General features: G+C 38.5%; 1 protein-coding gene and 1 non-coding gene across 2 annotated transcripts in view; one reads left to right on the plus strand and one right to left on the minus strand.

The window, feature by feature from the left end:
• The window catches only part of IQUB (IQ motif and ubiquitin domain containing), a 62,456-nt gene that overhangs the window by 20,773 nt on the left and 23,534 nt on the right, over window positions 1–18,149 (plus strand). Inside the window, exons 7-8 of the mRNA XM_060156780.1 lie at window positions 6,125–6,335; window positions 14,964–15,139. Coding sequence (XP_060012763.1) covers window positions 6,125–6,335; window positions 14,964–15,139 — 387 coding nt within the window. The remainder of the gene's footprint in view (window positions 1–6,124; window positions 6,336–14,963; window positions 15,140–18,149) is intronic.
• On the minus strand, window positions 5,168–5,227 carry LOC132525029 (U7 small nuclear RNA). The gene has a single exon (XR_009542159.1). It is a non-coding gene; the product is annotated as a U7 small nuclear RNA (small nuclear RNA).

Raw genomic sequence — 18,149 nt, forward strand, 5'->3', positions numbered from 1 at the left:
TTACTGTCGATTTCCCCTTTTATGGCTGTTAGCGTTCGCATTATGTATTGAGGTGTTCCTATGTTGGGTGCACAAATATTTACAATTGTTATATCTTCTTCTTGGATTGATCCCTTGATCATTATGTAGTGTCCTTCTTTGTCTCTTGTAATAGTCTTTGTTTTAAAGTCTATTTTGTTTGATATGAGAATTGCTACTTTCTGTTGATTTCCATTTGCATGGAATATCTTTTTCCATCCCCTCACTTTCATTCTGTATGTGTTCCTAGGTCTGAAGTGGGTCTCTTGTAGACAGCATATATATGGGTCTTGTTTCTTTATCCATTCAGCCAGTCTAGGTGTTTGGGTGGAGCATTTAATCCACTTACATTTAAGGTAATTATCGATATGTATGTTCCTATTACCATTTTCTTAAGTGTTTTGGGTTTGTTATTGTCGGTCTTTCCCTTCTCTTGTGTTTCCTGCCTAGAGAAGTTCCTTTAGCATTTGTTGTAAAGCTGGTTTGGTGGTGGTGAATTCTCTTAGCTTTTGCTTGTTTGTAAAGGTTTTACTTTTTCTGTCAAATGTGAATGAGATCCTTGCTGGGTAGAGCAATCTTGGTTGTAGGTTTTCCTCTTTCATTACTTTAAATATGTTCTGCCACTCCCTTCTGGCTTGCAGAGTTACTACTGAAAGATCAGCTGTTAACCTTATGGGGATTCTCTTGTATGTTGCTTGTTGCTTTTCCCTTGCTGCTCTCAATATTTTTTCTTTGTATTTAACTTTTGATAGTTTGATTAATACACGTCTTGGCATGTTTCTCCTTGGATTTATCCTGTTTGGGACTGTGTGTGCTTCCTGGACTTGACTGACTATTTCCTTTCCCATGTTAAGGAAGTTTTCAACTATAATCTCTTCAAATATTTTCTCAGACCCTTTCTTTTTCTCTTCTTCTTCTGGGACCCCTATAATTCTAATGTTAGTTCATTTAATATTGTCCCAGGGGTCTCTGAGACTATCCTCATTTCTTTTCATTCTTTTTTCTTTATTCTGCTCTGTGATAGTTATTTCTGCTATTTTATCTTCCAGGTCACTTATCCGTTCTTCTGCCTCAGTTATTCTGCTATTGATTCCTTCTAGAGAATTTTAAATTTCATTTATTGTGTTGTTTATTAATTTTTGTTTGCTCTTTAGTTTTTCTAGGTCCTTGTTAAACATTTCTGGTATTTTCTCCATTCTATTTCCAAGATTTTGGATCATCTTTACTATCATTACTCTGAATTCTTTTTCAGGTAGACTGCCTATTTCTTCTTCATTTGTTTGGTCTGTTGGGTCTTTACCTTGCTCCTTCATCTGCTGCATATTTCTCTGTCTTCTAATTTTGCTTAACTTACTCTGTTTGGGGTCTCCTTTCCACAGGCTGCAGGTTCATAGTTACCATTGTTTTTGGTGTCTGTCCCCAGTGGGTAAGGTTGGTTCAGTGGCTTGTGTAGGCTTCCTGGTTGGGGGGACTGGTGCTTGTGTTCTGGTGGGTGGGGCTGGATCTTGTCTTTCTGGTGGGTAGGACCACGTCCGTTGGTGTATTTTGTGGTGTCTATGAACTTAGTATGATTTTAGGTAGCCTCTCTGCTAATGGGTGAGGTTGTGTTTCTGTCTTTCTAGTTGTTTGGCATGGGGCGTCCAGCACTGGAGCTTGCTGGCCGTTGGGTGGAGCTGGGTCTTAGTGTTTACACGGAGATCTCTGGGAGAGCTCTAGCCAATTGATATTATGTGTGGCCAGGAGGTCTCTGGTGATCCAATATCCTGAACTCGGCTCTCCCACCTCAGAGGCTCAGGCCTGACACCAGATTGGCGCAACAAGAGCCTGTCAGCTACACAGCTCAGAATAAAAGGGAGAAGAAAAGAAAGATAGAAAAAATAAATAAATAAAAAGTTAAAAAAGAAAATTATTAAAATAAAAAAGTAATAATAAAAGAAAAAAAAAGAAGAGAGCAACCAAACCAATAAACAAATCTACCATTGATAACAAGCACTAAAAACTGTACTAAGATAAACATAAAAATCAGAAACAAGTCAGTCACAGACAGCAAACCCCAAGTCCACAGTTGCTCCCAAAGTCCACCACCTCAATTTGGGATGATTTGTTATCTATTAAGGTATTCCACAGATGCAGGGTACATCAAGTTGATTGTGGAGATTTACTCTGCTGCTCCTAAGGCTGCTGGGAGAAATTTCCCTTTGTCCTCTTTGTTTGCACAGCTCCCAGGGGCTCAGCTTTGGATTTGGCCCTGCCTCTGCGTGTAAGTCGCCTGAGGGCATCTGTTCCCTCCCAGACAGGAGGGGGTTAAAGCAACGGCTGATTAGGGGGCTCTGGCTCACTCAGGCCTGGGGGAGGGATGGGTACGTTAGTTATAATTGGAATACTGGGCGAGCCTGCGGCTGCAGAGGCCAGCGTGTCATTGCAACAGCCTGAGGTGTGCCGTGTGTTCTCCCAGGGAAGCTGTCCCTGGACCACGGGACCCTGGCAGTGGCGGGCTGCACAGGCTCCCAGGGGGGCAGTGTGGATAGTGACCTGTGCTCGCACACAGGCTTCTTGGTGGCGGCAGCAGCAGCGTTAGCATCTCATGCCCGTCTCTGGGGTCCGACCTGATAGCTGCGGCTTCCGCCCATCTCTGGAGCTCATTTAGGTGGTGCTCTGAATCCCCTCTCCTCGCACACCCCGAAACAATGGTCTCTTGCCTGTTAGGCAAGTCCAGACATTTTCCCGGACTCCCTCTCGTCTAGCTGTGGGGCATTAGCCCCCTTCAGGCTGTGTTCACGCAGCCAACACCAGTCCTCTCCCTGGGATCCAACCTTCAAAGCCCAAGCCTCAACTCCCAGCCCCCGCCCGCCCAGGCCGGGGAGCAGACAAGCCTCTCAGGCTGGTGAGTGCCGGTCGGCACCTATCCTCTGTGCAAGAATCTCTCCGCTTTGCCCTCCTCACCCCTGTTCCTGTGCTTTCTTCCATGGCTCTGAAGCTCCCCCCCGCCCACCCCCCATCTCCACCAGTGAAGGGGCTTCCTAGTGTGTGGAAACCTTTCCTCCTTCACAGCTCCCTCCCAGAGGTGCAGGTCCCGTCCCTATTCTTTTGTCTCTGTTTTTTCTTTTTTCTTTTGCCCTACCCAGGTACATGGGGAGTTTCTTGCCTTTTGGGAAGTCTGAGGTCTGCCAGTGTTCAGTAGGTGTTCTGTAGGAGTTGTCCCACGTGTAGATGCATTTTTGATGTATTTGTGGGGAGGAAGGTGATCTCCATGTCTTACTCCCTCTGCCGTCTTGAAGGCCTCCCCCTCTTTATTGTTCTTGTTGGAACATATTCTCTAGTAATTATTTCAGATATTACACATGGGAGGTGAACCATCTAAGTCCTATTGAATGAACCTCATTTTGGGTTTTAGTCTGAGTGGGTGTAGAAGGTTAGATTCAAACTTATTTTCAAAATTATTTTATTTTATAACTTTGAAGCTGTTTTTGATTAAAAGTCTGATGTCAATGGGATTCTCAGTTCTTTGTTTCCTCTTTCTGGAAGATTTTAGAATTTTCACTTAATCCTTAGTCATCTTACTGTGATGTGCTTGAGACTTGGTGATGGATCCTTTCTATCTGAGAGCTCATGTCTTTAGTTTGGGGAAATGCTCTTCTATTATATTTTGAGCAATTTCTCTAATCCAACTTTCTTCATTCTGTCTGGAACTTGTATCAGACATATTTTGGAATGTCTACATTTATCTTCCATGGCTCTTAATATTCCTCCATTCTTTCTAATTTTTACGACCTTTCAACGTGCATTCTAAAAGATTTTCTTGTCTAAGTTTCTTGCTTACTAATTCCCTCTTAGACTCTGCATGTTCTGTAAATCAGCAGAATAGATTATAGGAACCTATTCTTCCCATTGTAGTAAAGCTTAACCTGGGCATGAGGCTGCAACACTGAAAACTGCATTTTATAACCTCTTTTCTATGTTGGTGAGGCCAAGGAACTAAGGCCTGGAAAAAAGAAATGTGAGGGGAAATGATGTGTGCCCCTTCTGGGTATTGCTCTTAAAGTGACTGGATTGCAGTTCTTTTGTCTTTTCCCCCATTCTACTGACTAGAAGATCAGCCACTAGGAAACACAAGTAGGAAGCCATTTGTAATACAGCACAGAGCTTCCTACTAGTCCTAAACTGCTTGCCAATCCCTGGGCCAATCCCTGGAGTATCATGCGAGAAGGGAAAAACTAAGTTGTTTAAACAACTGTGTTTTAGTATCCTTAATGAGTTTAACAAGTTTAATAGCCCCCAAGATAAACACATTGTACTGATTTTTTTTTTAATTTCAAAGATAAAAATGTTGTCACAGTCTTTTGTTCCTTCTTTTGTATTGATTCAACAGCCTTTCCTTTCTCTCTGAAAATGTTAACTCTATCTAGTCTGGTCTTGTTTTTTGTTTTGCTTTGTTTTGTTTTACTCTAAAAGAGTGGTTCTAAAACTTTGGCATGCAGCAGAACATGTGGAAAATTTGTAAATATACAGAATCCATGCCCACCCCAGAATTTCTGATTCATTAACTCTGGGGTGGGCCTGAGAATACGCATTTCTAACAATTTTCCAGATGCTGCTGCTGCTGGTGGGCTGGCCACCATACTTTGAGAACCTCTGTTCTAGTAACTCTCTTTCACACAAATGTAAATTCTTCTACACTGAATGAGGAACCTTTTATTCTGTTGGCTGTCGTCAAATCTTTGGTTACTCTTGGGTGTGTACTCAAGAGTATTTGAAATTTCTGATGTCCAAAGTGCTACAACATATTTGTTTACTGTAGCCTTACCTCAGTGGCTTTCAGGGATGTGCAAGGCTTGATTCTGGGAGGCAGCTAGTTTTCTGGAGAGGGGGCTTCTATTCATACTGGGCATCACCAGCTTTCTGGGACACCAACCACTCTTGCCTAGAGGCAAATACCTCTGATGCTCTTTACCTAAATTGTTTTAGAGGAGCCTGTCCCTTTTGCATTTTTCAAGCAGTCACCTTGTTAGTTGCCCTAAGACCCCTTCTGCTCACAGGATCCACCAGTTTTGGGGTTGAAACATCTTAGAGACACTTCTGTGTTTTCTAGCTTGCCTCTCCAGTGCATGATGAGGCTGTAGATTCCTTCAAATTCCACCCCTGCTCCGTGGGGGGTTTTCCGGTGTGGACCAGAAAACCTGAGACAAATTTTAAAAGAGCTGTAACACTAATTCCTTCTTCAATTTATTCCACGTGCCTCCTTTCTTGAAGGGAATTCTTTAAAGTTTCTGTTCTGTTGGAGGACTCCTTCAGTATGATCCAATATCTTTATTGATTTCTGCTTCTATAATTTTTCTGTAGTCATCAGGGGTTAGGATGAGGGGAAGGGACGTGTCAGCGTATTCTCTACCCTCAAACTTGATCTAGCCTCTCTATATTTTACTTTTTTTAAATGAGTTTACTAAATAAAAACAAAAAATCTCTCAGTTATATCGCAAGCTTTTTGTAACTCTAGTACTGTATTATATACCTTCAGACATATATATTTTTCTTACAATTTAATAAATACATGTTTGCTTCGGTGGTTTCCACATATAACCTACCCACTGTGTAGTTAGTAAATACCATTTTTTAAAAGGTATGAGCCTATGCTAATGACAATTAAGAAAAAGTAGGTAACAGTACATAGTATTCATAACAGTAATAGTATTTATTGAGGACATGTGGTGTACCAGGCTTGAGGTAAGCACTTTATATGCATAGTATTATTATCACTGTTTTGCACCTGAGGGTACTAAAGTACAAAGATGGCAAGTAACTTACCCAAATTAACTAACTAGTGAGTAGCAGAGGGAAGATTTAAACTAAGCTGTACTCCAGACCCTGTGCTCTTAACTTCATACTAACTGCCTCCTGTGAAGGTATACTTGCTACTAGATTTCAAAGTCAGATAGCTGATGTGCATTATCTATGACCTTTCTGTTATAATGTATGTGAGAATACATGGCGTAGAGCTGAAACTAGACTCTCAGTATTTTTTAGTACTTATTGAATTGGAATAGAAATAGTCATTGTTGCCTTTCATTGTGTAATAAGGTTGACCATATTTTATTTTCTTTAAGTATAGGTAATTGTGATACAGACTTACTACAGACGATGGCATGCTAAAGCTGTGGTAGACAATTTAAAAAGACAGAAAATGTTAAGGTTGCAGTGGGAAGCACAGGAAGAACTAAGGAAGATAAGAGAAAAAGAAGAGTGGATGAAATTGGATTATTACCGGAGGCATAATCCTCAAACAAAAGAAGATTTTGAACTTCTTTACAATGCACTGGAACGTAAGTTTGAAATAGGCTTTGCATAAAATATTAATTTTATAATTTTTCATTAGTAGGAAAAACAGGTTTACTAAAGACAAAAGGGGAACCTTATTATTTTAGGAAGATGTCTGGGGTATCTGGACTAGAGAATTTTAAAAGATGAATAATGTCTTACATTTGGGACAGGAATTAAGGCTAGTGTGAAATTGGAAACGCTTTTATATTAACAATGGATGAATAAAATGTGACTACAGCTCTGTGAATTATTCAGTTTTAGTATGTTATCTCATTTGCTACTCATCCCTATGAGATAAAAAGAGAAAGTATTGTCCAGTCTGTTTCTCTGATGGTCTTGGGAATTTGTGAACTCAGAGTTGAACTGTCTTGAACCCCTCAGTCCAGCATTCTGTCTTTGATTCTGCTCTTTACAGGAGATACCTTTTTATTCCCTTCTACTAATGATTATAAATATATATATATGTATATGTATATATATTCTCTACACATTTGATTTTATGGCTTATTTCTTCCATAGGATGTGTGCTAGTCATTGACACAGTTAAAAACTTCCGTTACTTGAACAAGTCAATCACTCCCTACTTTGGGCAGTATATACACTGTTCTTCTTGAAGCTTTTCCCCAATACCCACCTTCTAATCTCAGCTTAAATATCACCTACTCAAAGCCTTTTGTGACTGACAGTGCAACTGGGACATCCTATTACCATCTTATGGTTCTCACTGCATACCAACTTTTCATTTATAACACCACAATACTTTTTTTTAACATTAATTTCACTACTGGACTGTAAGCTCCGTAAATGAATGACTCATTTATTTTTTGGATGATCTCTTTTTCTGTGTTTAGCTCACATGCCCAACAAATACTGGTAGAATGAATAAGTGAATGAATGAAGGGAAACCCAAGGATGTAGCCATGCAACTGTCTCTAGCTTCTGCTTTCCCAAGAGTACCTCTAAAGTAGAAGTAACCAGAACAGAAGAGTTATTTGTTACCTTAGATACCAGAAAGTGAAGTTGGGCTCTTGTGATGACATAGAAGAATTAAAAAAATTAAAAGTAGCCTCAGTTATTTTTTTAGTTGAATACGGTCTTTTTATCCAAAGAAATAATAGTCTTTGACTTCTCTATGATTATTCATAATATTAACTTTAAGTAAATTTTCTTACTATAACGTTGTTTCTTTATATACTGTTTATTTGTGGACGTTACTATGTGCTCTGTTACTCAGGTCATCCTTTCCTCTCTAATCGAATACAATTTTAGGTGTCAGATATCAGGTCTATTTAAATAGCTATATGATAATATGCTATTTACTGAAGATGATACAATTAAACACTAGGTCTAACAAGCAATAGTAATACATCTATCTCTTTGATAAATGGAAGAAAATGGAAATGAAATTTCTTACATAAAAGAGACATCTCTTAGTTTTCTTCCAGGCCTAAAATTCTAAATTAGAACTCTAAGAATAATTTAAAGTTCTGTTTTGTTGTAGTTAAAATTCTGGTTCACAAGCTCAGTAATTTACATAGCTCTTCTATTTACTATAGTTTTCATTCCATATTCTTTACTCCAGTGTTTGAAACTGTTGCCCCCTTGTGGCTCATAGTGACAATTGCATAGTTTGAATTACAACTCCTAATAAAGTTTAACTTTTCCTCCAGGTAACCTGTTGCTTAGTAATAAAAGCAAAATGATATCAATTTAGGAAAATGAATTTAACTATATAAGATAATATGCTGTATCAAAGACAAGACTATCTCTGGGCAACAGTGTTTGATTTTTTTTTTTTTTTTTTTTTTTGCGGTACTCGGGCCTCTCACTGTTGTGGCCCCTCCCGTTGCGGAGCACAGGCTCCGGATGCGCAGGCTCAGCGGCCATGGCTCACGGGCCCAGCCGCTCCGTGGCATGTGGGATCTTCCCGGACCGGGGCACGAACCTGTGTCCCCTGCATCGGCAGGCGGACTTTCAACCACTGCACCACCAGGGAAGCCTCAACAGTGTTTGATTTTTATGTCTTTTTTTTTTTTTTTTCTTATATCAGTATGTTGAGGGCAACTTCTTTCATTGATCTGACTGGTCACTCTTATCTTAGACTAGGTATAGGAGTCATTATCTTGAGGAAATGTCTCTTATCAACATGGATTAGGCTCAGAGCCTCTTTTCCTTGCCCCATTATTCTCTGTGCATACCATTCTCTTAACTGTCCATGTCTGTACCTAGGACACCAGATAGGACCTTGTTCATTATGTCTAACAAATGTTTGTTGAATTGAATCTTCTACCCTTTGTCTTGTTTTAACTAGTGGAAATGGTGTTTTCTGACTCGTCTCTAATTATTACCTCTTGATCTCAAGGTCCCTTGACTTCTAGCTTCTGGCGACTCGCTGGCCCCAGTCCTTTGACAGATCTGGCCCTGGGCTTTCAGTCTGAATCTTTCTTGGTTTTTTTCCATTCAGGCTTCCAGTCTGTGATAAGAATTTTAAAAAGCAGATGCGTATAAACTGCCAGTGACAGACAAAATATTGTATGTTCTGCTGTTTCTTGTTTGGAATAGCAAGTTTATTAGATCTCAGAAATTTTAAAATATGTATGGACTTTATATTTTAGTGCTATCCTTTCATTTTATAATTGAACTTCAGACCCTGGAAATTAGGTAATTTGTTCAAGAATGTAAGTTAAGGTTATAAGATAAATGTATTCTTTGAAAGGAACCGGTTGCTTTCATATCTTTTTCTTTAAAAATATTGGAGGTTATTGACATCTGTTATGGGCTGAATTATGTTCCCCCCAAATTCAGATGTTGAAGTTCTAACATCCAGTACCTCAGAATGTGACTGTATTTGGAGATAGGGCCTTTAAAGAACTAATGAAGAAAAAGTGAGCTCATATGGGACCCTAGTCCCGTATGACTGGTATCCTTATAAGAAGAGGAGATTAGGACACAGACATGCACAGAGAGAAGGTCATGTGAAGACAGTGGAGGAAGGTGGCTCTTTATAAGCCCAGGATAGAGGCCCTCAGGAGAAACTAATCCTGCTATCACCTTGATCTTGAACTTCCATCCTTCAGAACTGTGAGGAAATAAATTTCTGTTATTTAAGCCTCCCAGTCTGGTACTTTGCAATGACAGCCCTAGCAAACTAATGTAGGATTCCAATTTTTTTTGTTTGCTTTTATTATCATTCCCAGGGAGCATATATTTTATGAAAGCAGGAAGAATCTCTCATTTTTCTCAATGTCTTCTCTGTATAGTTCTGGAAACTGTCAAATCAGTTATAAAATCAGTTTTATATAGCTGTTCCTGGTGTCTGTGTTTTTCTATTCCTTATTAGTAGTGGGTCATGGTATTTTTCTGATGCCATGTTCTATCCTTTACTGTAGATTTACAGGGAGTTTGTTCATCTAATGGAGAATTTTATTGGAATTAAGGTCCATTATTTTCATATTTCTAATTAGCTTCATTGGGTTGTTTTCTTTTTAAAAGTCATACTAATAATTTAAGCAAAATACAAAATCTGAATATATATGGATATAACTGTATTTGAATACACATATGTATAGCTCCAGATTCACCCAGGACTTAAGGATTAATCTAGCAGATCAGTATATTGCTTTTTGAGGTTGGCAGAATAGCTTAAATATCCTAGTGGCCTAAATTTATTACTGGTCCCAAAGGTTTCTAATGTAAAACTGGGAAGTAAAATACGCTTACTAATATCATTCAGATTTATTTGCTTTCTGGGGACATCCATATAATCCCATGAGGTAAATATTCTCAGTTATTATTTCCACAAGCAAGCAATCTTCCTCTTTATTATACTGCCTTTTAGTATATGGATATTGTCAAAGTTTTAAAGCTTTTTGGTTGGTAAAACTACTCTTAAATGATAAGCTCATCAATCATGGATTTTCTGGACTTTCATAACATAATTTAGCCCTTAAATTTACAATCCTTTTGCTGAACACAATTTAGCTTTTAAATTTACAAATCCTCTTTTCGAATAGACCAAACTGTACAGTATCTGAATAATGTATTCCTGGTAAGAGACAGAATGGGATTCTTATAAAGAACACAAGTGACAAGTCCTTGACCTGATCAGGATGATTTCAAATTGAAATTTGAGAGGAGGAAGAAATAATATGATAAAATTATAAAACTAGATATCATGAAAGGCAGTGGTTATAACAGAGGAGGGCCAGAAACAACATGACTTGAGATATTTACCTTTCGATGCAGGGACTAGTATTAAAGTAAACTTGAAATTTTAATAGAAGAAGGAAAATATTTCTAATTATATAAATTATATATAAATGTAATATATTCTGAAATATCCCTGCAACACGATGAGAGAGTAATCATGCCTGGAATATAACAACAGAAGAATACATTTTACTTGATTGAATCATATCTAATAGAAGATAAGAGGAAGTAATCTTATGTCAAGAGTTGATTTACCCAAAGGAAGTCTTTAAAACTAATGGTGAAAAATGTCAGGCTTTTGGGTAAAGATAAATGTAATGACAAACAAAAATTCTGTCCCAGTGGAAGGATTTTACAGTCTATCCAACTAGGGAGAGGCAGAGACACGTTTGCTCCTTCAAGAAGGCATTATGTCTTTCTCACTTTTGTATGTACCATCAAACTTTATAGAGTTCTTTCAGATAACAATTGCTCAAAAATTGTAGTTGGGTATTTTGAATTGGCGAAGAAGTGATAGGATTTTGACAAGTATTGATATAATAACCAGATCAGGGAACTAGGATTTTTGAAGTTCAGATAAAAAATAGGCTTGATTCTATGGCCAGAGTGTAGTTCAGGAGACTCTGAAGCTTCATCATTCTGACAATAAAGTAATAAATCGTCTCTACATAAAAGGAAAGAATTACATGGCTAATGAAGTAAATATGGCTTTCCAGTAGTAAAGCACCTAATAAGTTCACATTGAAAAGAATTGTGATGAATGTCAAAGACTAGAGTGACTTTTTGGAATTGTTTGTTCAGAATAAAGAACAGTAGGTCACTGTTTCTACTTTTGTTTTGCTTCCATGTTCTGTGAAGAGCAGAAAACAAATATGGCTCAAATGAGTTCAGGTTCACAGTCCAAATGTATGTCCCAGGGGATCAAAGCCATACTGTTACCTTTCAGTATTCATGGAGAATGGGAGGTGTGCCCAGAAGACATGACCTTCCAGAGGAGGCTTGTGATTAATTGTCACATACATTACGTCTTTTTATAACTCTGCCCGGCTCCCTGCCCCAATACACACTTTTCAGGTGCCTGATTTAAATATGAGGCTTACTTATGTAAAATTCCCCCAAATTGACCTTACTGCAATTTTTGTTTCATCCTATGCATTTTGATATGTAGTGCTTTTATTTTTCTTTCCTTAATTGTTGACACTCATACCTTTTACTTCTTATTTGATTAAAATGTTATTTTTGATAGTATTGCTTACATTTCCAAGCAGATGGGAATATATTTCTTTTTTAAACTTTTGTTATTAATTGTAGTTGAATTGTACTGTGTCAAAAAATGCAGTTTTCGATGTTTCTGATTTGGGGGATTTATGTTTTCTTCCATTCCTACTCCTAGAATTTATATAACTTTATATAAATGCTTCATAGAACTTCGAAAATAAGATATATTTTCAGACTTTGGTGTTCAGAGCTTGATGTATATTAATTAATTTAAATTGGTTAATCATACTGTGTCAGATATTTTTTGTTTTTAATTCTTCTTTACTTGACTGTCATAGATTAACTCATTTGTATTTTATTTATGTTTATATAATATAAAATATACTCACTACAGTAGTATTTATAACTGATACAAGTTTTGCTTTTTATAGCTTGATGGGATGTGATTTTCAGTGTAAATATTCATGAGAGTCGTCATACCTTTCATCATAAAATTATCTTCTATCCCAAGGGATGAATTTTGAGTGTTTTCCCCCCTATTTTCAATATATTAATATTGCTGTATCTGTCTTTTTTTTTTTTTTTTTTTTTTTGCGGTACGCAGGCCTCTCACTGTTGTGGCCTCTCCCGTTGCGGAGCACAGGCTCCAGATGCGCAGGCTCAGCGGCCATGGCTCACAGGCCTAGCCGCTCTGCAGCATGTGGGATCTTCCTGGACCGGGGCATGAACCCGTGTCCCCTGCATCGGCAGGCGGACTCTCAACCACTGCGCCACCCGGGAAGCCCTGTATCTGTCTTTTTTGTTGTTCATATTTACCATCCTTTTATGTTTAACCTTAGTCTTTGGCATCACTTTGTGCCTTCCAAAAACATCATGTCATTGAATTTTTAAAAAACCATAATATTTTATTTTCAGTCAAAAAAATCGAACCATTTCATATTTTTCAATATAATGATTATGCCTGATTTTGCTTCTCTCATCTTGCTTTATGCTTTTTATTTCTAATTTTTTTGTCTTTTTCTGCACATTTATGATTGTTACTCTTTTCTGCAATGATTTGAAATGTAAGCATTCTTTTTTTATTCCTTCTTAAAGTTTTTCAAAGACGTTCTTAAAACAGGTAAACTATCAAATGGATTCATAGCCTACCATTTTCTCTAGTTCTGAGTCCTGAGTTAAGGTTTACTACCTTCTGCTAGAGGGTCCATTTTCTGAGATGAAACAACAGCAGTTTGGGGGACGACATTTGTGCCTCCTTGAGTGTCTTCCAGTCGAATCTGCACTGTGTCTTACGGAAATTGCCCTGAGATTTCTATCACATGGATCACACCTCTCTCTGATTTTCAGTACTGCTTCCGGTCTCTCCCTCTCCTCCCCCATTTCATGTTTCCTGTATCATTTCTAGAAGAACTTAGGAGAGAGGAGTTGGAGTTAACAGCCTGTATATAAACCTCCATCTTGTCAGAAATTTGGTATGCCATATATTAAAGAGGAACTAGGCCTGGATAGGACATGAAATTATGTCAAATAATATGCAATTTAAGAAAGGGAAGTGTTTTTGTCTGGAAAAGAGAAAGCCTAAGTGGACTGTGACAGCTGTCTTCGATGCCATGCGGTGCAAAGAATAGACTGACTGTTTAGCCTCACAGGCTAGGACCAGGACCAGGGTGAGCAAATTAAACCTGTCCAAGCTGCTGGGAGATGGGGAGGGGTGTTGAACTGTTTAAAATCTAAGGTTCTTTCCAACATTATTTTTCCTTTAATATAAATAAGTGTGACACTTTTGAAATATGGGATATAAAACAGTTTTCTTCCCCAAATTTAACATGTATGAGAATTGAATGGAACACTTGTTAAAATAAAAAGTTCTGAGCCCAGCCACTTTGATTTATTTAAGTTTGGGATAGGATCTTGCACTCTGTATTTTCTGAGGTTAATTTTGAGACTATGGTGTAATCTTTAGGTAAAGTGAGTTTATAAAAGTACTATTCTTTGGCATTTTATGGTTTGGTTTTAGGATGTATTTCATGCAACACATTCTATTTTTAATTTTTATTTTATATTGGAGTATAGTTGATTTACAATGTTGTGTTAGTTTCAGGTGTACAGCAAAGTGATTTAGTTATACATATACATATATATATTCTTTTTCAGATTCTTTTCCCATATAAGTTATTACAGAGTACTGAGTAGAGTTCCCTATGCTATACTGTAGGTCCTTGTTGATCATCTGTTTTATATATAGTAATGTGCAACACAGTCTTTGTTGATAGTAACCAACACTTTAAAATATTGTAGATATTATTCTAACTTAATTCATTGGTTTGAGTAAAGTGTAAATGTAATTACTTTATAACATTTGCTGATATAATTAGGGTTTTGTAAAGAAATGGAAAATCGTTCTAAAAGTGCTAATAATGAAGAAAACAATTGAAGTCAACATTTCTACATAAAACTGTCAATTTGGGTACTGGGGGAAGCAGACACCAAGATGGAGTTTGAAGTGAAAGATACAGGGAAGAGAGAGCAGGGAAAGGCAAAGAAAGTCTTCAGATTGAGATGTAGGTTGACACCTGTGAAAGCAGAGAGGGAAGGAATGAGGACGAGGGATGGATATCTTCAAACAGGTAGAGTTCTGAGGAAGTCTGAGCCGGCCTGACGGTCAGCTCTGATTGACCACAGAAGAGACGACTATTGGGCAGACATGGCCAGGCCCTGCTTCCCCCATGGTTCTTACTCATTGACTGGGAGTAAGTGTGGGAAAAGTGTGGCCTCTGCTCCAATATGGCGGCAGATCCGAAGTGCTATAGCTGGTACTGTCAGCTGTACTCCTAGCTACAGGTACTCTCTTGAAGGGAGATCTGAGCAGGACACGTTCATGGCTGCCACAAATCCAAGCCATATTTGTTCCAATACTGGGGGGTGTGCATGCTTACTTGGAGGCATAATTTGACATGATCTGTACTGATGTCTTACAGCTTCTGTTAGTTTGACTCTACTTTTATTGCTTTATGTCTCTCAGCTTTCATTTCATCCTATTTTTTTCATATATCAGGTGTACAATATGAAAGATTCTATTCATATATAATTTTATTTAAATTGTTATAAAAATAAAATACACTTGTCTGGAGGTGATAGTAAAAAATGTTCTGTAAAGATGTGGGATTATAAAAACGCAAGAGTCTTTTATGTTATTCCTCTAGTCTGGAGGCAAGAAGAACTTGCACGCATTAACCAGTCTTTCACTGGAGCTGAAAGGAAAGCTGCTTTGTGTGAACTCCTGGAAAAAGAGACCCAGATAATTGCTTCCATTGGGAGACATAGATACATCGCTTATACGGCTAACCAGGAAGCATCGATACAAGCTTTTTTGGATAAGGTTATTGAAGTAACAATTATTTAAATATGAATGTATCCTGAATTTAAAAACATAGAATAATGAACTAAAGAAGAGACTTACATTGTAAGAATTTGTGTGAATTTTGTTTAGTATTTTGGTGACATATTTATTTAAATTTTGTATATATTTTTCTTTCTTCTTATACAGCTTTAGATTTTCACTGCAGCCTAGAATAACGATTGACAAGTCACATAAAATTAACGTGTTCTTAAGAAAAGAGCTATGAAGGGAAAAATGGAGACACCACCTTTGTGACTCTGTTCATTTAGACTTAGGCTGGCTATAGAAATTAGATGAATTGCACACCCTGATAAAATGTAGAGTATTGAAGTCACAAAATGTCTGGATCTGCAGTGCCCCATAGTAAGCAACCTGGGGGAAATAGCTATAGACTAGTGTTTCTGCTTTTGTTCACCAGCTCATTAAGTGACTAGAAATTTCTGACCCAAAGGATATATGATTATTGAAAACCATGAAAACATACAATTAAGGGAAAAACTAAAGTAATTACCCTTTTGTGGTGAAACTGCCTGCTTGATATTGAAGAGCCTGTTTCCATAGTGACCAATTTCCTTTTATAAACTTGATCTTTCCAAACAATTAAAAGCCAATCCAGCCACCAGAAGAAAAGGGATGGAGTTCTTCAAGATATTCTCGTGTAGTGATTCTGGTTGTATGATTCTTGTTATTTGAGAACATTTGTTCTTAAAAACCATATTTTTTGATACTATAAATGCCCCCCACTCACCTTACTTATACACTCTCCTGTTTGATCTCAATTTTTCTTGTGGTTTTAACTACTGCCTGCATCCTGGAACTCCCTACAGTTCCAGGCCAGACCTCTCCTAGGAGCTTCCAAATCACATCCTGAATTGCCTACTATCATTGCTCTTTGGATGTCCCCAGAGTAAACCTCAAGTTGACATGTCAACCCCTGAGTCATATCATCTTACCTTTCCTTGACCCCTCACCTCCAAACTGATCCTCTTCTGTAACACTCGCATAATTTATCTTCTGTGAATGTTTCATCATCTACTTAAGTTGCTTCAGACAGAAACCTGGGCATTGTTCTTGACGTCCCACTTAGCCACCAAACTGTCTGTTCTATTACTTTAATAATCTCCTCAGTTCTTTACTTCTTCCTTTCCAAACTCACTACCACTGCTTACAGGGAAGTGGCTCTGCCATGCACCTTGATGACCTTGCGTGTATCCAAATACGCCACGTAAACAAAGACTTGAACCACAGCTAATCTGAGTCTTGGTGGAATGCCCTGTGATCCTGCTGGCACTGGAGAGGATGGGAAGCTTCTGAGATGTTATGGAACAGCTCCCCTCTCCTGCTTCCCTATCTCCTCTGAGAGGCTGTCATGAGACAGGTCTTGCCTTGTGTGTGTAAACTTGACACTGATTTAATTGGATCTGGATTTCCTTCCCATCTGGATTACTTTATGTCCCCAAATGAGGCTTTCGACCTCCAGTCTCACTTCTTAATTCCCTCCTCCATCATCTGTATTGTTGCCACAGGGACCTCATTCAACACAACTCTGCCCCTGGCCCTCCTTGTTGCCCTCAAGGAACAAGGACTTTTATAGTCGATTCTTGGCACACCTGACCCATCCCACAGTTGTTTATCATCTCTGCTTGCACACTACAGCCATACTGTTTCAGCTACGCTCAGTTACTTGCACGTTCACAGAAAGACCACATGCTCTCAATGCCTTTGCATCTGCTGTGGCCTCTACATGGAACATCCTTTCCTTCCTTCTTCAGTAACCAAGTAGTCACCCTTCAAAACAAGCTCAGATGTCCCTTCTTCTGGGAAGGATCACTGATCCTCCTACTTTAGCCTGTACTATATACCTTCATAAGACTCTGTTTCATTTTTGTCTTAGTACATTGTGGTCAGTTTTTATTATATCTGTTTACATGTCTGAATCCTTCCTAGATTCTGAGTTTCTTAAGGCAAGAGCCATCTTTTATCTGCATAGCCTCATATCCTAGCTCAGTGCTCATCACAGAGTATCAATAAGTGCTTGTGGAGGAAGGTAGGGAGGAAAAATAAGGGAAATAAATAATGGTTTGTAATTTTTTAAAAAAAATTTATTTTATTTATTTATTTTTGGTTGCATTGGGTCTTTGTTGCTGTGCGCGGGTGGCGAGCTGGGGCTACTCTCCGTTGCGGTGTGCGGGCTTCTCATTGCAGTGGCTTCTCTTGTTGCGGAGCACAGGCTTTAGTAGTGTGATGTGCGGGCTCCACTAATTGTGGCTCGTGGGCTCTAGAGCACAGGCTCAGCAGTTGTGGCACACGGGCTTAGCTGCTCTGTGGCATGTGAGATCTTCCCGGACCAGGGCTTGAACCCATATCCCCTGCATTGGCAGGTGGATTCTTAACCACTGCCCCACCAAGGAAGCCCCAATGATTTGTAATTTTATATTTCAGGTACTATGAGAAAATATGCAGTGTAGATACTATCATTTCAAATTCTTGAATATCTTCATTCTAGAATAGCTGAGTTCTACTGTATGGAAGCCATAATATTCATACTTCTCCAGAGTCATATTTTGAACTAAACTTATTCCTTTAGCAAGTTGCTCTATGTTGAATCCAGCTTCATCACTGGGAACTGTGTTCCTTATGTGTCTGATTGTTAACCTTAAGAGGACAGCATGGACCCAGGGCACAAGAAAGAGCTGGAGGCCTCTCAGGTGCCAATGGACAGGGAAGATGGGTGGTACTTACCTTCCTTATTTAAGGCTGAACCTTGTACAGGACTTCCTGCTTGTGCTTCATCTGCTGCTTTGTTTCCTGTAAGCGATTTTAAATTCTTGTTGTAAATACTTATACAATGTCTATTCTTCATTATGCCTGCACACCCCTCACCCCACCCCCCAACCTCCAGCTTCATGTCTAGCATTGTCCCTAAACATGTTTTAAATTATAGAGAGTCCAAAGGTAGATCAAGTCCCAACATATAAAAGCGCCTCTG

Source organism: Lagenorhynchus albirostris, chromosome 8, assembly GCF_949774975.1.
Source record: "Lagenorhynchus albirostris chromosome 8, mLagAlb1.1, whole genome shotgun sequence".
In the NCBI taxonomy this organism is placed as follows: Eukaryota; Metazoa; Chordata; class Mammalia; order Artiodactyla; family Delphinidae; genus Lagenorhynchus; species Lagenorhynchus albirostris.